Genomic DNA, 20,108 nt, shown 5'->3' with positions numbered 1-20,108 from the left:
TGTTAAGTAGCCAAGAGGACAAGGTACTGCCATGGTCAGTTTGTGTGCGCTGTAAGCAACGTAAATGAAAGCAATCGATAATGGGTTCAATTTACAACCACGACTTAAGAAATTTGGAGCTAAGAGTTCATAGTTTGCAATTAGTTCACACACACAATATGACACTAATTTTAAGTTAGCAATGATGCGAGAAGCAGAGGCCACAAACAACTATCCCGCAGGAAGAAATTTTGGTGTAATAGAAGTGAATGTTCATAGGCGCCATCATATATATATATATATTTTCAATGTCTGCTTGTGTCTGTATGTGTGGATGGATATGTGCGTGTGTGAGAGTGTATACCTGTCCTTTTTTCCCCCTAAGGTAAGTCTTTCCGCTCCCGGGATTGGAATGACTCCTTACCCTCTCCCTTAAAACCCACTTCCTTTCGTCTTCCCCTCTCCTTCCCTCTTTCCTGATGAGGCAACAGTTTGTTGCGAAAGCTTGAATTTTGTGTGTATGTTTGTGTGTCTATTGACCTGCCAGCGCTTTCATTCGGTTAGTCACCTCATCTTTGTTTTTTATATATATATATATATATATATATATATATATATATATATATATATATATATATATATATATATATATATATATATATATATATATATATATATATATAGATATATATAGTTATAATAGAGGGAAACATTCCACGTAGGAAATATATATCTAAAAACAAAGATGATGTGACTTACCAAATGAAAGTGCTGGCAGGTCGACAGACACACAAACAAACACAAACATACACACAAAATTCAAGCTTTCGCAACAAACTGTTGCCTCATCAGGAAAGAGGGAAGGAGAGAGAAAGACGAAAGGATGTGGGTTTTAAGGGAGAGGGTAAGGAGTCATTCCAATCCCGGGAGCGGAAAGACTTACCTTAGGGGGAAAAAAGGACAGGTATACACTCGCACACACTGCCCTGAAATGAGATCCATCCTTCATGAAATCCTCCCCACTCCGCCAAGAGTGTCTTTCCGCCGTCCACCTAACCTTCGTAACCTGCTAGTTCATCCCTATGAAATCCCCAAACCACCTTCCCTACCCTCTGGCTCCTATCCTTGTAACCGCCCCCGATGCAAAACCTGTCCCATGCACCCTCCCACCACTACCTACTCCAGTCCTGTAACCCGGAAGGTGTACACGATCAAAGGCAGAGCCACGTGTGAAAGCACCCACGTGATTTACCAACTGACCTGTCTACACTGTGACGCATTCTATGTGGGAATGACCAGCAACAAACTGTCCATTCGCATGAATGGACACAGGCAGACAGTGTTTGTTGGTAATGAGGATCACCCTGTGGCTAAACATGCCTTGGTGCACGGCCAGCACATCTTGGCACAGTGTTACACCGTCCGGGTTATCTGGATACTTCCCACCAACACCAACCTATCCGAACTCCGGAGATGGGAACTTGCCCTTCAGTATATCCTCTCTTCTCGTCATCCGCCAGGCCTCAATCTCCGCTAATTTCAAGTTGCCGCCACTCATACCTCACCTGTCTTTCAACAACTTCTTTGCCTCTACACTTCTGCCTCGACTGACATCTCTGCCCAAACTCTTTGTCTTTAAATATGTCTGCTTGTGTCTGTATGTGTGGATGGATATGTGCGTGTGTGCGAGTGTATACCTGTCCTTTTTTCCCCCTAAGGTAAGTCTTTCCGCTCCCGGGATTGGAATGACTCCTTACCCTCTCCTTTAAAACCCACTTCCTTTCGTCTTCCCCTCTCCTTCCCTCTTTCCTGATGAGGCAACAATTTGTTGCGAAAGCTTGAATTTTGTGTGTATGTTTGTGTTTGTTTGTGTGTCTATCGACCTGCCAGCGTTTTTGTTCGGTAAGTCACCTCATCTTTGTATTTTTATATATATATATATATATATATATATATATATATATATATATATATATATATATATATATATATATATATATATATATATATATATATATAATGCCAGTGGGGTAACCACCGGTACTCTGGCCAGCGTCTGTCACCAATGGTGCGGCTGATACGAGCTCCAGGAACTAAAAATCCCTGGTTCTACCAAACTGGCGCAAGCCAGACGAATGACAAGCATAATGGCAAGTACACCTAAAAACAACATTACCCCAGGTGGACGATCCACCCGTCACGAGACAGCAACCAGGCACTCGGATTCTGGGGGACCTGGAGATGTACTAAAGGGCGAGTCGGAGCGCTCTGGCAAACTACCCAAGAAAACACACACATACTTTGGCACCTTCAACATACAGACACTAATACAAACGGGAAAATTACACAATCTAACAACGGAACTCACCAGTCAAAAGATCTCGATCCTAGCGCTACAAGAAACAAGATACACGGATTCAGACACAATAGACTACGGAAACTACAGATTCTTCAAGAGTGGAACCAACAGGAAAATCGGCAAAGGAGGAGCACTCCTCGGCATGGCCTTCGCAGTAAACAAAAACATCCTAGACTCAGTAAAAGAAGTCAACGCGATCAACAACAGGCTCATGACCATGCGAATCAAACACGCCAACAAGAACTACACCCTCATCAACGTACATGCCCCCACGAACGCAGACAACAAGGACAAACCAGAAGAAACAGACAAATTCTGGGACAAACTCGAAACCACCCTGGCAAAAATACCCCAAGACAACGCGAAAATTCTACTAGGCGATTTCAACGCACGAATCGGCCGAGAAAAACGCTACAGAAAAACAGTAGGAAATTTCCCTGCACACAAATTCACCAACAAAAATGGCACCAGACTGATCGAACTCTGCCTGCAAAACAACCTCAAAATCATGTCAACCTCCCTGATGAAAAAGCCCAAGAAACAAAAGACGTGGCGATCACCAGTCCACTCACTAGGTGAATTCCAGATAGATCACGTGGCAATCTCCTATGAATACCAGAAAGAAATCCACGACGTCCAAGTGAGAAAAGGCGCCAACATAGATTCGGACCACTACCTAACAAGAATCAAAATCAAACTCACACCAAGAAGACAACACAAAAAGAAATTGACCTCGCCAAAATTTGATACAAGAAAGATCAGAGAATCGAACATCACGGAACACTGGGAAAAACGAGAGGCGAAAGATTGGACCTGCTTTAAACAAAAAATTGTGAACACAGCCAAAGAATTGATCCCGCTGACTAGAAAACCCAGGCACCCTTGGTGGAACATACCTGCGAAATCGCCCTACAAAATCGAAGAACAGCTTTCACAAACTACAACAGCAACAAAACACAAGAAACACAGGACAACTTCTATGAAATTCGAAGACAAACATCGAAAACAATAAGACAAGAGAAACGCAAATACATAAACGATCAGCTAAACTCCATCGAAGAAGACTTCAGAAATTTCAACACACGGGATTTCTACAGGACGTTCGCCAACCAAGTCAAAGGATACTCACCGCAGAACCTCTGCTTCAGAAAAGAAGACGGAAAACTGGCACTTACCAACAAAGAAAACTGTGAAGAGCTTGCGAAGTACTTTTCAAAATTACTAAATTGCCCGGAACCTAACTCAACCTTCGAACCCCGAGAACCGGCCAACGCACCGGAAGACTCACCATCACCAACAAAAGAAGAAATCCTCCACTGCATAAAGAAACTGAAAAACAACAAGGCAGCCGGTGCAGACGGAATAACGGCAGAACTGCTGAAGAACTTAGGACCAAACTCGCTAAACGAAATCACACAAATCATAGAGAACACCTGGACAACCGAAATCATACCTGACGACTGGAAGACCGCACTCATTCACCCGCTACACAAGAAAGGTGACAGGACAGACACAAACAATTCTAGAGGAATTTCCCTGCTACCGGTCATCTACAAAATTCTATCAACCTGCCTTCTCACCAGAACGCAAGGACAACTGGAACCCGCCATCTTGGAATACCAAGCGGGTTTCAGACCCAACAGAGCCTGCCCCGAACAAATCTTCAACCTGAAATCAATCATAAAATCCCACATGACAAGCCCCAAAAAAATCATCTGCACTTTCGTCGACTTCAAAAAGGCTTATGACTCGATCGACAGAAAGTCCCTCATCCAAATCCTCAGAGAAAAAGGCCTAGACCAAAAGACCCGAAGACTAATCGAACAGACACTAACCAATACAAAATCCAAAGTCAAATTCATGGGCGAAATCTCGGACCCCTTTGAAATCCACACTGGCCTAAGACAAGGAGATGGACTATCCCCGCTATTGTTCAACATCGTCCTGGACAAAGTAATGAGCGAATGGGAAGCTGAAGTCAGGAGACAAAACACCTGGAGACAGTCACATTAGGAAGGAAAAGACTGGAAATCCCTTACCTAGCATTCGCAGACGACCTAGCGATACTGACCTATGACCCAACATCAGCAAAAACACAGATCGAAATCCTAAAAGAATGCGCCGAGAAAGTCTGCCTACAAATCTCTTTTGAAAAAACGCATGTCCTAACAGGAGAAAGCGACGACATCACAACCAAGTACGGCAAAATTAAAGGGGTCACACACTTCAGATACCTAGGCGAAATCATCGAACCGACCGGAACAGAGAAACTGGCTTACGAAGACAGACAACAGAAGACACGGAAATCACTAGGCATGGTACGAAACGTCTACAACAAACAATGCATTTCCAGAAACACCAAGATCAGACACTATAACACAGTGATCAAACCCGCCGTACTGTATGCCAGCGAAACACTAGCACTCAACAGGAAAATCAAAATTGAAGAAATCAAAAAAGAAGAACGCAAAATCATGAGGAAAATTTTAGGAGGAAGACCCACACCAGATGGCTACAGACTACAGAAGAACTCAACAGTAGAAGCATATTCGAACATCGAGAACGATATGAGAAAAAGGCGCCTTAAATTCTACGGACATTTAGATAGACTCCCTGAAACAAGACTCACCAAGAAAATTCTAGAACACATCAAGACACTTAAAGTCTCGACACCCTGGATGGAAGGAGTCCGAAAAGACCTACAAGCAATTGGCACCACAGACAGAAGCACCTTCCGAAAACACATAGACAATTGGGAAGTAAAGTCAGAAGTGCTAAAACAGCGGACCAAACAAGAATGGTCTGAGGAGAGAAAAGAGGCCCTCTCCAAGAGAATGAAGGAGTACTGGAAGGACAAGAAGAACAAGCCTTCAAAGTCATAAGCTTAACGATTTCCTTTTAGGGAAAATTCGCCAATAAATAAATAAATAAATAAAATGCCAGTTCTACACACCTAACATTCAGGGGAACCAGGCAGGGAAAATTGCTCACTACACACAACTGAAACACAACGACAGCTTCTCGATTACTCAAGAAATTATCCAAATGAAGGTGCTGAAGTTAAAGAGGAATTTTCCAACTTCATGTACTCTGGAAATCTTACACAGAACACTGTTAGCTAAGAGACTTCCTGTGGCTTTTTGACAAAAAACTACTTGCATATCGATGTAATATAATGAACCCAAGAAAATGGCACAATTTGCTACACCACACGGGCAACACTGATCATATGCCTCCAATGTGATATGCAATCAAATGTTAACCGTTGACAAGACAGGTGTTAAAAGTGTTCATGTAAGAAACTCTGGCAATGAGAAGGCCAGAGAAGAGTAATGCTGCCTGCTGTAGTACATGAAAGGAAGCTCCTCAAAACGAAATTCTTCGCAAATAAGACCATACCAAAACAAAAACTGCCTGCATAGTTTTTCTTTGGACGTCAAGAAAAAGGGTGGATGACAAACAATGGTTGATGGCTGTTTGGAACATAATGCCAGGCTCTTTCCATAAGGGGACTTCTACATGAATAACTGCCAAAAAATTTATTTTTTAATTTTTGTCTTAAATTCTCTGTAGTTTTCTGAGCAAAAAATTTTACTTCCCGGAAAATGTGCCACAGACAGTACCAAAATTAGAGGAATTCAAAAGTGGCTGCATGCACCACGACATCCTCATGGCACGCAGCCAGCTCTGTTAAAAAAAGTTTTGCTCTCATTTGTTTCGTTTTTATGGCTTAGTAGTCCCTTAAGTTGGCTAACCTGCGAAAGCTTTACAGTCGCTTATCTATTGTTTATACAGAGAATTTAGTCATTGTTTGCTGTTGCTTTGGCACAAATATTGTGTTTACAGTGAAGTAATTGTGTGTGCAAGTTTCTTATTCCACTTGAAAGCAACGGGAAGAATTAAGAAGTTCGGTATTAAACTATGTAAATCTTATGCTTGAAATCTGTTCATCAAACGGATGAACTCCCCTAAGACTGAAATATTTGAACAACACGCTTGACATTATTAATGCTGATAACACAGACACCAACTATTGATTCAAGTTGTGTTATTGTTGAACTCTCTGCTCTATCTGAACTAATAAAGCTTTGCAGTGTAAGGAATGTGGCAATAGTGGCGTTAACATAGTTGAGGAGATACGTCCTAGAAGAGGTTGTGCATCAAAATTAAGAATTTTTTTACAATTTCTGTGAATTAATTGAATGTGGTTATACTTGTTGCGTAACTAAACAGAGAGAGTTTAACAAATATTAAACTTGCTTACGCTATGAGGTGATAGGCAAAAGGTACAGAACTGCTTGAATTTTCGGTGCTATTATGGACTTACCTCCCTCCAAAAGGTTTGACAGGTACAATAAAATTATTATGCTGATTTAGAAGAAGTAGGAAATGATAGTACAAAAAACGCTGTTCAGGAAAGTGTAGACATGAATGACAGGAATACACATTTGTCTGCAGGCCTGGATGCATCATGGCAATGAAGAGGCCATAGTTCCCTTAATGGTGTAGTGACAGCTACCTCCTTGGACAATGGTGAAGTCACTGATGTATGTATTACCAAGTACTGTCATGGCTGCACTAGTGGAGCTGAAAATCATAAATTAATCGAACCTTTTAGTGTTTGTAGTGGAGGAAGAATCTGAAGGTGGTGGTATGATATTTCACAGGACAGTGGTGATATCTGGTGTGATTTATACATCTTACCTAAGAGATGGAGACTCAATAGGGTATCAAATCTTTGCAACTCCAAACCTTACACTGACAGAAAAATTGAAAAAATGGTACGGTTGGACACATCCAGAAAAGGTTACATACAAGACTGAACTTTAAGAGGAATTTAAAGGGAAAGAAATTAACTGGTGGTAAGTGCATTAGTGGACGTGTTCGGCTTGCAGACGAAGAAAGACAGGTTGAAGTATTATTATGGACAAACCATAAGACAGAAATGACCTTGAGGGAATGAAAAAGGCTGTATGGGCTACCTTCTTTCATAAATCCTCCACAGATGACACTATGTCGCACTCCGCAATGATTCACTGTGTGGCTACCAGAGGGCTGTTACTCAAGGTGAGACCTACAACCATGAACATTCTTTGTCATTTACTGTAATTGAAGTTGTAAAACTTACACAAAAAACTGTTCTAGTAGGACTAAATACTTAGACAATTTGTGTGCTAGATGCTGTTCTATGTTTCAATGACAGTTCGATGTCAGGGCTTAATGTTATGAGACTGATGGGAGTGCCTACGGGACCAAATACGCATAGAGCTCTAATAGTCACTGACCGAAGGACACTCTGAAGCAGAAAAATCAACATTGGAAGCCACCAAAGAAGCAAGAATAAGAAGCAGTAGTGTGAAAAAGAAGGAAAACCAACACAGGAAACAAAATGAATATGGACTTGGGATGCATTCGTGCCATGCAAGTTTAATAGAAGAAGCAAGTTTTAACTTTAATTTCCTGAAAGTTAAATTATTTCATGTTCTGGTGCACTTTGGCTAAAAACTATTAAAGATAGAGAGCTGAAATTTTGTACAGTATCTTAAAATGTGCTTAACTAAAAGTAGATTACACTTTTAACTTTTAAAATAAAATGCTTTTTGAAGAAAAGCCCTGAATTCATTTCCAAAATTTTTGAAAATAATATTTAAACTTTTTTCCCCCTGGTGTTCATAGACTAGTCCCCTTAACAGAAAGAAAATGTTGAGGCTGGATTCTTTCAGGGACAGCTCACGCAGAAAGTGAAGGATACGATATCAAATAATACATCCCTGGAAATAATTCCTTCTGGGATGACCTAAACTTCAAGTAGTGGACGTTGTGAATATAATTCTTGCGATACATCTATGACAGTGAATTCTTCAAGAAGACAAAGCTCCTATTCCAGAGGTAACTTAACGAAACCCTAAGTATCTGCACTGGGCCACTGAAGGCTTATTGCCTGGGGCAAAATCTCAACTGAATCTCTAATGACAGGATTGAAAAACTGCTGCATATCCAATGCTACAGATGGCTCAGAAGATGACATCATTACATCATCATCTTCACAGTTGGGAGGTGCTCCAGGAAGAAGGATAAGGCTTAAGAATGAAGATACATATAACAATTAAAAATAGTAGTGCTGCTGACTGCTCACTTAGATAAGAAGCAAAATAGGAACTGAAGAAAAAAAATTGAAGTAAACCATTTCTTTTTTTATTTCTGCTTTTGTCACCAAAATTCATATTTTTTGAGTAAGTATGGCTATTTCTTTAAGCAGGTACTTTGTATCAATAAAATAGTTTGTAATTTGGATTATTCATAATATGTTAAAAACTTCTCAAATAGCCTCTGAAGAAAGGAGGGAAGCTGTCTTTTAGTTAGGTAATACAGTAATTGCAAAGCAAGAATATCTAGATCTGACAATACCAGTACCTCCTCCACCTCCACCTCGTGGTGGTCCATCACGAGAACCACCACCACCACCACCACCACCACCATCACCACCACGTGGTCCACGGTCCATGCCACCTCCACGACTTGAACCACCACCGCCACCGCGCCCTCGCCCACCAGCATAGTTGTTTTTGTGCTGTGCCATCTGCACCTTAATGGTGGTTCCTTTCATGTCCTTTCCTGTGATTAAGAAAAATATTTATGTCACGGTGCAAAATGTAAAATATATGTATTTCCAATATAAATTTAAACTGTCAGAGATTATGAAAACCAGTTGCAATGAAGAACACACACCGTCAAACCAGCTTATGGCTGATCTAGCAGCATTTGAATCATCATAGGTTACAGTTGCTTCTCCTTTCGACTTTCCAGTGAGTTTGTCCTTGTACATCCATATTTTTGGCTTCCCAGTTTTCCTGTCAATCTGTAATAACCAGAACATTACCACATGGAATGCTAAATGGAATGCCATATGGCATATACAAATTAACATCTTGTAGATAGTTACCTTTATGACTCCAATTGAACCAAAATGCTCCTCTATATCGATCTCTGTCAATGCAGGGCTCATTCCAGACACAAATATTGTGTCCTCTTGTACAATCATATCACCACGGTCACCGTAGCCTGTAATTCAAAATTTATTAGGACTTTTCTCTCATTAAGATACTATAAAATTTTGTAACATCACTATTCTACAGGTGATGAACTACACATGAACACTTATAAACAGGGATAGCTGAAGTTTCTGTGAGCCTAGAGATGGGACGAACCTGGGATGTTTCAGTGGTTCCTACAAGCATCACCTGCAATAGTCGTTATCCAGACTTTCAAAATGCAAGCCGATGACACCATTGATACAGTCGTGCCATACCACTGGCAAGATAATGATGCATATGTTGTTCTTCCGTAGATACTTTGTAGTCAATGAAACCGATTTCTTAATGTAAATACAGCTATATTACAGTACTCTTTACCAGTCCCATGAACCATGTGGCAATTACAGTCGAATGGCATATTACACACTTTTTGTAAACTATACACCAAACTCCTTGAGAATGTACCATGCATGTGATACTCCTCATTTAATCACATTTCACCATACACAAGACGATGAATAAAAGACCTGGTAGTCTACAGACACTAAGTTCAGCTGCTTCTGCTTCCACTGTATCATAACCAATACCAAAGTAGTTTACTTCCAATGCCAGTACTTAGGCTTCTTTCAAGGTTTTATTTTACCACCACTGGTATTCAATGCAACCAACCGACAGTCGATAACCAGAAATCTATGTCATCACATCTCTTGGTAATTTTCTTTCACACACAGTTTACTCATAAATGCCGATAATACTATAAACTAAATTTTTCAGAAGTTCAATAACAATACCTCAGTGTGGGAGTGCACTTCAACCAATATCTGTAAAGAACCACACCATAAGAAATTAAATTCTCAAACCATGATAGGACATCCTATAATGTTGCGAAAATCTGTCACCACTATCACCACCTCGTGCAAACCACGTATTACACATAATTTTGTCAGCATTAATTTTGCTGGTTTTGTCATGTTTGACACCCAACACAGAAAAGCTAGAAACATCTGCATTGTGCCACTGACCTACATCAGTACAGACTACAGCACTGAAGAAGACAAGAAAACATGCTATCAAAGCGTTTCAGAATCATCGTCCCATCCCTAAAATAGGGTAGCAAATATCAATTTATACACATGTTGCATGTTGCATCAATAAAAATTTCAGAAGCTTAACTATTTCAGTTAATTACTGTCTTACTGTAAACACATCTTACACAGATAAATTATTAGAGAAACTCATTTCAGCACTGCACTCTGAACAATGTAATAAACATTACCACATATGAAAGACTGTCACCCAAGCCACTTAGTGGAAGTTTAATTTATACATCATACACCACATTCACTGTTTCTTTATCTCTTTCTTTTTAGAATAAAAGAACATTCAAACCATACCAAGATTTATTTCACGCCCAATCAATAATGACCAAAACACATCGCAGAACACACTTATGCGATGTTTGTAGGCACTTTCAAAAGAAGAATATAATAATTAATTATGATGACCTTCAGGCATTCTGTATGCTTCCCTCAACACTGTGTGCCCAGTTTGACAGTTTAAGATCCTACCTGCAGCACCAATAGAATCCAATACAGTAAAAATCCAGCCAGATTTGCATATGACACATTGTTTCATTACTGAAATGAGTTTCCTCTGTTGATTCACTAAAAATCTACTATCATGCAAATACTATGCTATAAACAAATCCACCAAAAGGCCAGACAACCTAGCACTTTGAAACGTCTTTTAAACACTGACCATGTCACCAAAGATGTAAAATAACCCTTGACAATGCAGTAAAGAGAACAATTCACTTTCTTCAGTTCTTCGCAGGCAGCTTTTCTTGTATAACAAAGTTTACCATGGCAACAAAACAAATAGTCCATTCCATCTGAACCACATAGCCGCTGGTAACACAAGTTTTAAATGCCACATGTCATTTGACATACCAATGAGCATTTTAAGACCAACCTCTGCGCTATACAACAAATAGCACATCTACTCATAATACATTATCAGGGCAAAAACCTTTAACTATTTGTCATATGTGCAATACAACCACGCCTAGGAACTTAAACGTAAAGAGTATTTGGAAGAAGGGCTACCAGTCTCTAGAGCTTCATCCATAGGCAATATAAAATACCAGATGTATGAGCATGTGCAAGTTTAAAGCCTTTGAACCATAATTTTAAGACCCACATACACTTTACATGTTGTAAAATTTTAAGATAACCATATACATAGCATTATAATGTGAAATGCATCACCATTTTAATACAGTATTTTGAACGGAACCAGTGCCTGATGGCTGATTAGAGGCAATGTATGAAGTATCATAGTACCACAATGCAACATCCCTCACAGTGAAAGAAATACTGTGTATGGGTCTGGTTAGCTGCTGTGAGAATGGGCTAATGGTGGTTTGACAAACACACAAATTAAGTAAGTAAATATGAAATGGCTGCAAAAACCAATATCAGTGCAACTGTAGCACTATCAATATTACTTAAGCAGCCTTTCCATATAAGTTATACCTTACTGGTGCTTGGTTCTACTTTTTTAAGAAAGAAAATACGTGTCTGACAATGCAGGACGGAGATTCGCTCTTTATGCCAAAACACACTTATAACCATTTTAAATATCAAGTAACCAAACACCAGCAACCAATTAATACGTACTCAATAACAAAATAAAACAAATGAATAGCACCAGGTTGATGTCCTGGTGCTTTTACCTTTGATAAAACCACCCCTGCCGCCACTGCTATAACAGAAGCATAAAGACTGTATCAGTACGAGTTGCGATCACTTGCTTCAAGCGTAGAGGAGGGCCAACATCCAATTGCTTGCACTCCAAGGTAATACCTGTTTTACTATGTCCAGCTTGTATATTCATAATATAAATGTCTGTTAGGTACTGAGCCATCACAAAACAATTAACTTTACTGATCACATAAAACTACGTAAAAGGATCATTTCCAGATATGCATACTATTTTAATAACAAGCATCAGTGTAGTTTTGTTTTTAATACCTGTGTAATATTATAATCAGTATTACCAGGAACCAAAAACAATGAAAACCATTTTAATAAAGCTGCCTGCTTGTTTGTGTGGCTCAGCTCCTGTAAAAGTCAGTGAGTCAGTCAGTCAGTTATGTACATCATATCTGGTAAACACCCAACAAATATATGAATTACAATTCCTTTCAAAAAAATACCAGAGATATTACAACCATCACATTTTTACCTTCCAATTTAGTACATAATGTAAGTTATTGAAACATTCAACCTCATTTTAGAACTTTACTTTCTTTATATGTAAACTGAGCTCAACAATCATAGTTATTCCATTATTTAGAATTTTATTTGCTTTCAGTTGAAAGAAATTATACTCATAAATACACATCCTGAAATTACCCTGCATGTGCATCAACACCAAATACACTATGGTATGGATTCTCAAACTCTGGTCTTTCGTCTTTAGATTGAAAGATTACGTAGACAACCTGTAGACTCAGGAAACACCATTTAGTATTAATAACTACAACAACAAGAAAAGGCAATTTTAAATACCACTTACAATTTAAGACAGATTTAGTTGGGTTGCAGTATAATAAGTATTATATTTAACACTTAAAAGTACTATCGGAATTGCAAATAATCGGTCTTACTTCAAAACCGATCAATCTAATGCTCAAATGAGTTACCTTATGTAAACTTAAAGTTATAAAAAGCACACAGAACAGATGTGTGGAAGTCGCAATGAAGAAATTTCCATGGTGCATATCTGACAATTTTCAGACAAACTGGGACAAAATTCCTTATGTAGCACAACTCTCCACAACCATTCTTACTACACAACACAAAGGAATGAAAGAACAGAAGCAATATACACTGAACTCAGCAGAATGCAGTTTAGTATTTGTCTTCAGAACATACACACCTATTTTATTTCTCAGGGGTTTAAATAGAATAAATGCTAACAGCAGAGTACATTCCAAGAAATTACAGCTGAGAATCACACCAAACAACTGTCACAAACATTCCGCACACAGCTAAATGAAGTTAGCTAACACAAGAGACATGTGGATTACTCAGTCATATGACTATATAGCTGTGTGTAATTAGAATCACACCTATCACAAGCCCAGGTCAACAATACATTCATTATATATTTTCCTCTTAAAAGAGTGGAGAACAAAAAACAGCTTGAGTAATTGGATGGTATGATCCACAGTAACAAAAGGAAATTTACAACATGAAGCCAATATAATCAATATGCTGATTCTATGGCATAAAAGTTTAAATGTGTGAAATTTACAGTTAATGCCTATGTGTGCATAAATGCATGCATGCACACACATGTCCACATGTATCGTGTGGTACCACCTATTATGCCCCAAATACTTAATCACACAATTTATCTTCACCCCTCTGTTATCTGTGGAAGTCGGCTGACTGCATCCACGCCATTCCATAACATTTATGCGCTTTGCCAACCTCAGCTATGTAACATTGTTGTGCACCATAACATTAGGTTGCCATTGTCAATATAGTGTTGATCCATGTGCAGTGTCATGCACAGTGAGTGCAGCGAATGTACTATGAATCGATCGTGAGCTTCTGTTCCCAGCTTGTTCTGCTCAGGGGCCAAGTGAAAGTGTGGGATCAGTAGTAGTTAAAAGTGAAAAAGATAACTATAGAGTCAACACATCTACAGAGTGATACCAATTCATGTACTAAATTTTTCAATAATCAAAGTGTCCTTTATGGATAATGCTCAGAACTGTCAGTTACCTAACAAAATAAAGCATGCACATATGGTGTGAGCAGAGAAACAAATACACTAGTTACAAATGATTGCATCTCACGCAATGCAATTGTTTTGTGCAAGTATTTTCAGATTTACAAAAAATACAGTTACTTATTAACTTAATGCTAATGAGAACTGTGGTCAGGCTCTTTGGCAGATAAACTGACAAAATTTGTCATTTCACTTTTACAGTTTTCCATGTCAAGGACGTTATTTAAAATTTCAATCTACACACAAACTGTTTTGGTTTATCAGACAGTTTCTCTGTGTTATATCTTCATCCCATTTTACAAGGTTGCCCCAGTGAACTGAACCTCTGAGAAAGATTTTACTCCTCGAGTAACTCCAGCATTTTCTTAACAATTGACATACATCGCAGATGTAAAAACAACCACTATGGATCGCACAGATACTTTTAAAACAGGTTGATCACACAACAGACTCCTCTCACACAATGAAGGAGACTACGGCAGAAAGCTACATACTTCCATCACATTTTAAATTTTTAAGCAAACATATGTGCATGAAACCTGGATTCCTTTAGTTATTAACAGTACAGGTGTATGCACAAAGCTGCTTACTAACCCCCCCCCCCCCAAACACACACACACACACACACACACACACACACACACACACACACACACACACACACACAGTACAGACACATTCAACAAAAGCTGAGTACACTCAGCAGGCCAATCAAGACCACAGATGAGAGGGAGCCACATGTTATGACCACAAAATGACAAAATATGAAGAGTGAGTGAGGTATCAGAGCAGATACAGTAACACAATGGCAAGCGCTATGACAGTTTGTCATGTTATGATAGGATAGTACGAGAATTTGTGTGTGTGTGTGTGTGTGTGTGTGTGTGTGTGTGTGGAGGTGGGGGAGGTGTAAAATATTATTCACTCACTCTTGCCTTACAGCACTGCCAAGTCAATATAGGGCAGAAAAATTTGAAATGCATCAAAACACGCTGACTAGGCTGATAATTTTTCACACACATCTACTTCACAATTGTGGAATTCCAACAGTGTGTTCAGCAATATTAACTTAGTGCACAACAATTTTTATCTGCAAGACAGATGAAAATGTTCGACACATAATATAATCCATATGATGTTCCGAAGAACATTACACACAACCTATGTGACTAAACATGTCTATCCTAGTTCAGCTTCCGCTTCAGCTTTACACCTTGTTCCAAGATTGTGGTATGAACAGAAATGAGTGAAGGAACTTAACAAGCTACTTTGTACTCTATACTCTCAGTGCAGCTTCCCCATAAAGTGCTTTTAGCAATTACGTGTTTGCAAAGCCCCAACATCTTTTACAACATTGCACCCGAAACCTGGGCAAAGCATGTAAGTATACATAGGTAGTAATTCAGGCAATTTCCCACAGAAAGGGATTTCCTCAGTGATTGATAACTTTCAAGAGTGTTCTCCCCATTCTTTGATGCCTGTATGCCTGATTTTTTTTCTTCACAAGATGTGAGAAATTTAATAACATCCATTGACTTCAGTAAAAATATTCCATACAACAGAAACTGACACCTGTAAAAACTGAAGTTTTATTCAACTGAAAGCCACTTACAAACATTATTTTACTCTGATTTTTGTGGTTGTTTATCTGAATTCTTGCATAGCATTACTAGATGCTATCTGACAATATTTAATATAGCTTGCTTTGTGTCCATGTTGCATGGCAAACTAGCAAAGTGTTTTATTATCCACGCTCTATTCAACAACACATTTAAATGAAGATAGATTTTGCTACCACACTGGATCACCTATATTTAGACATATAAGAACCATTTCAATCTCCACTACACCACCTTAAAACTTATTTTCTCTGTTCTCTACATCTTGCATGTGGCACCACCCTTCCCATGACTGCATTAACACTAAATTGGGACTAATTTATACTAAAAACAGGCAGGCCAAGGGCAAGATATTTCAATTACAGGTGAGAACCATTATGGTCATTCATTTATGACCAAACAACTGTATGGAAGCAAGCCACTGAAGTCAAACAAAAACTCCAACTTTCATGATACATAGAAATGTCAATGTATAGGATTGGCCTTGCAGCAGTTTCCTGCTAAACAACATATCACAGCAAGCAAAATTTACGCAAATGTTTGAAAGGAGTTATACACCATCACGCCATCCCACTAAATATTTCATATCTTGCCAATTTGGTATATTTCATTCCAGTATATTACTGACACACAGGAAAAATTTATTTGACTCTCTCAGGGATAGCATCCACGTTAAAAAGTTGACAAATATTATTTAATAATTTAAGTAAATAGTATCTACAGAAAAATCCTTATACCTATTTTAAATACTGGCACTGTAGGTGTTTCATTCAACCAAACAAGAACATACTTCTGTAAACATTCCTTGTTTTAGTCAGTTTTTATCAAACACTGGCAAACATCTGAGGAGTAAACAGTTCAGGAAAGGGTTAATGCAGTCAATGACACTGTGTTCCTCTGTCCTCATACATGTGTTGAATGTGCCAAAACTGCCAACGGGTGAGAAGATCAAAGGGCACGGAACTGAACTGGACAATTGTCAAACAATTAGCCAATGACATTATCAGGAAATGGGTTATAGTACACCTTACATGAAAAATCAAGCTAGAGAAATTTTACGCAACAGGTGCACCACATTTGCTGAATGCTGACCAGCATAACTTCAATTCAAATATTAATGCTTGGACCGTCTAAAATATACCATCGATTTTGTGTGCCATCTGTTACTTTTAATGAGTGACAACGGTCCATGTTGTCATACAAAACAATATACAATGTGAGAACAAGTGCAGTCCTGAATAAAAAATATTACAGTGACAGGAAAGGTTATGACCAGAATTTACTGGAATGCAAGGGATTATTCACATAGATAATTTTGCAAAGCGTAACTCACAAGGTACAGCAGCATATCTGGGCCCTTTTGGATGAAAGGTATATGACAAGAGGCACGTGTGCAGCCAGGAAAAAACCTCATGGTGTAAAATAATACATCTACAAACAAAACTGTGGGTGAAGAAAGGGATTTTAAATGTTAATTGTTGGAAAGTTACGTTATTCATTGGAAGTGTTTCCTGCTGACTGCCACCTATACTCAACTCTAAAGAAATTTACGACTGCAGAGTCCAATGAATATGTTGTGGCCTTTGTTAGGGTAATTTTGCAGACCTTTCAGAATTATTCCTATACCCATTTGAAAAACAGACCAACTGATTTACAAAATTAAACACATTTCCCTGCCAAGCTTAAGAATTCTCTCTCTACTTTCAACACAGTGTCTGCTCAATCCTCATTTTTGCAGTCAAAAATTTTGCACTTATTCCATCGTTTAGAACCTGTAGCAGAATGCGTGTCATTTAAACCAATATAAAAGCCCCTAGCAAAACATCATGGATAAAGCAGCAGTAAAAAATTTAACACTCTTTTCAAAGCAGTACAAGCAGTTCAAATGTTACTGCACTTGTAAATACAAAATTCAGTAACTTGCATCTCAAAAACATCTTTGGAGTACCCAACAAGTATCAGTTAAAGATTTCTCACAGTAACAATTTTGAATGTGTTAGGGACTGCTACACTCAGCTACCAAAAGTGAAACTCTTATCAATGACCTAAAACTATTATGACCAACCAACACTTTAGCTATGCCATTCACAATAAGCGAAATCACCGAGACACGTAGCACTTTTAGACATACTCTATGTAATCATTTGTCATATGGCAAAAAAGTACGCTTTCATGTGGAAAAATGAACAGAATCAATGAAACAAGATGATCTGAAAGCAAATATAAAGAAACACACACCTGAAATTTATGAAGAGGCAGAGTAACTTCTTTACAAACTTAAATGAGAACTATATTCTACTATAGCTTAACTAAAGAACCTTAATTCTGTCCAGCACCAAAAAGCTTTCAATGCAAATTACTTTTTTATAAGATATAGGTTGATTCCATAAAGAATGGCCACACTCATTAAATTTAAATACATGAACCAATTTTTAATTTATTTCTATGCCTTTGACATTTCAATGCACCAGTAATTAAAACAATCACAGAAAAATTTACAGAAGCATTGACAGTAATTAATGTGAATGACCTTATCTCACTGTTTAAATTTCAAATTAAAAAAGATATTGCTCCTCAGCATAGTAAAATCATGAACACAGGACGCAATAATTGGAACCTCTTAATTAAACTGGTATATTAACGTAAACATTTAAAAATATGTAAATAAAATTTCTCAGCAGCAAGAAAATTTACAAACTTGGGTCCAGTTTATCATCAGTGCCCTGGCCAAAACTTCCATAACAAGTTAAAATTATCACTGTTAAACCCTAGGACGCAGGTTTTTTTTTTGCATTAACAGCATGTATAACATACCGTATTTACTCGAATTTAAGCCGCACTTTTTTTCCGGTCTTTGTAATCCAAAAAACCGCCTGCGGCTTAGAATCGAATGCAAAAAAGCGGAAGTTCTGAAAAATATTGGTAGGTGCCGCCACAACTAACTTCTGCCGTCGAATATATGTAGCGCTACACAGGCATGCTTTGTAGGCACAGAGATAAATACTGGCGCCAAAACCTCTGCGTCAGTAAATAAATAAAAAAAGGTGGAAGATGAGCTTTTTTTCTCCGCCCCGAGTTTCGACACTGCATTATCCAACGAAGTAAATACAAATTCTGTATTGTTCATCTTCGAATGTAGCAGAATTTCAATGTACTACGAAAATCCGACTGGCAAGACTTTTAGGGATGCTTGTCAATATGGCCAACTCTACGTTCTGAATTTTTTTCCTACCTGTGAGAAGAGATGGTTGCTAATAGGAACCTGATGAAATGTGAATCACATGCAGTATTATCACAGTCTAACATTATCTTCACCATAAGAATAATACGAATATAAACATTTTGCCGTGTATTCTTTTTTCGTGTTTGCTGCTATCTCATTTAAATACTGTCTGCCAAATAAACTACGAAACTTGAGTGAGACAACAGCAAATGCGGAAGAATATACGTATCGTGTCATGTTTATATTCGTATTATTCTTATGCCTAATAGTGATACAGTCAGAAATGAAGCACGGCAACTGACTAGATTTTTAAATCGAAGATGACTAATTTCTGTGCAGCATTTGATGTATTAAAGAAGCGGCCGCAAAGATTTTCAAAAGGAGAAAAATTTTCGCCTACCTCTCGTTCAGAACATGTTCTATCATACGCAGTCTATTATTTGGTTCTTGTTGATAACTATTAAAGAAAGCAGCAGTGTAAGTAACAACAAATAGCAGTTTCTTGCCATTGTTTTGCTAATGAGACGATTCCTCTCCTTTATTTTTTTTAATTTTTATTTTTTTATTGTAAGAGGCGGTAGCGCGCACAAAAGCAAGCCATGCCGCGAGCGGCGACACGCCGTAAACACGCACTATCAGAATGCGACAAACAATGCATGACGCAGTACAGTAATGCATTTCCAGCTTAGAGTGACGTAAACACCTATAACAAAGAAAACGGCACTTATCAGATCAAAGCAAAATAAGCAATCGATTCAAACCAGATGAAGCACGTGAAAAAGAAAGGGTACCCGTATAAATACTGACGGAGCGCCTGACGCATAGCAATGGCTACCTGGAAAGCTTAACTGCTAAGATTACGACTCGAACCAAACTACTGTATCGTCTTTCATTCGACCTAAATTGGGTCTCATATTACAATGGACCAACTATGTTTCGATTTGGAGGTGCGGCCTAAAACTTTTCACTCCCCTTGAATTTCGAGTCTCAAATTTCTGGTGCGGCTTAGATTCGAGTAAATACGGTAATGGCCAAGTACTATCATCTTCCCAAGAGTACAAAATACTCTAACACAATACATTAAGAAAAAT

The 20,108-nt window shown here is 38.4% G+C and overlaps 1 protein-coding gene across 1 annotated transcript in view; it reads right to left on the bottom strand.

The window, feature by feature from the left end:
• Positions 1-20,108, bottom strand: part of LOC124789599 (RNA-binding protein cabeza) — a 75,742-nt gene that overhangs the window by 14,224 nt on the left and 41,410 nt on the right. The window contains exons 5-8 of the mRNA XM_047257009.1: positions 12,107-12,135; positions 9,282-9,400; positions 9,068-9,197; positions 8,753-8,953 (exon numbers count right to left, since the gene is read on the bottom strand). Of these exons, the coding sequence (XP_047112965.1) occupies positions 8,753-8,953; positions 9,068-9,197; positions 9,282-9,400; positions 12,107-12,135 (479 nt within the window). The remainder of the gene's footprint in view (positions 1-8,752; positions 8,954-9,067; positions 9,198-9,281; positions 9,401-12,106; positions 12,136-20,108) is intronic.

This window comes from Schistocerca piceifrons, chromosome 3 (genome assembly GCF_021461385.2).
Source record: "Schistocerca piceifrons isolate TAMUIC-IGC-003096 chromosome 3, iqSchPice1.1, whole genome shotgun sequence".
In the NCBI taxonomy this organism is placed as follows: Eukaryota; Metazoa; Arthropoda; class Insecta; order Orthoptera; family Acrididae; genus Schistocerca; species Schistocerca piceifrons.
Note: the sequence above shows the minus strand (reverse complement) of the source record. Positions and strands in the feature narration are given on the sequence as shown.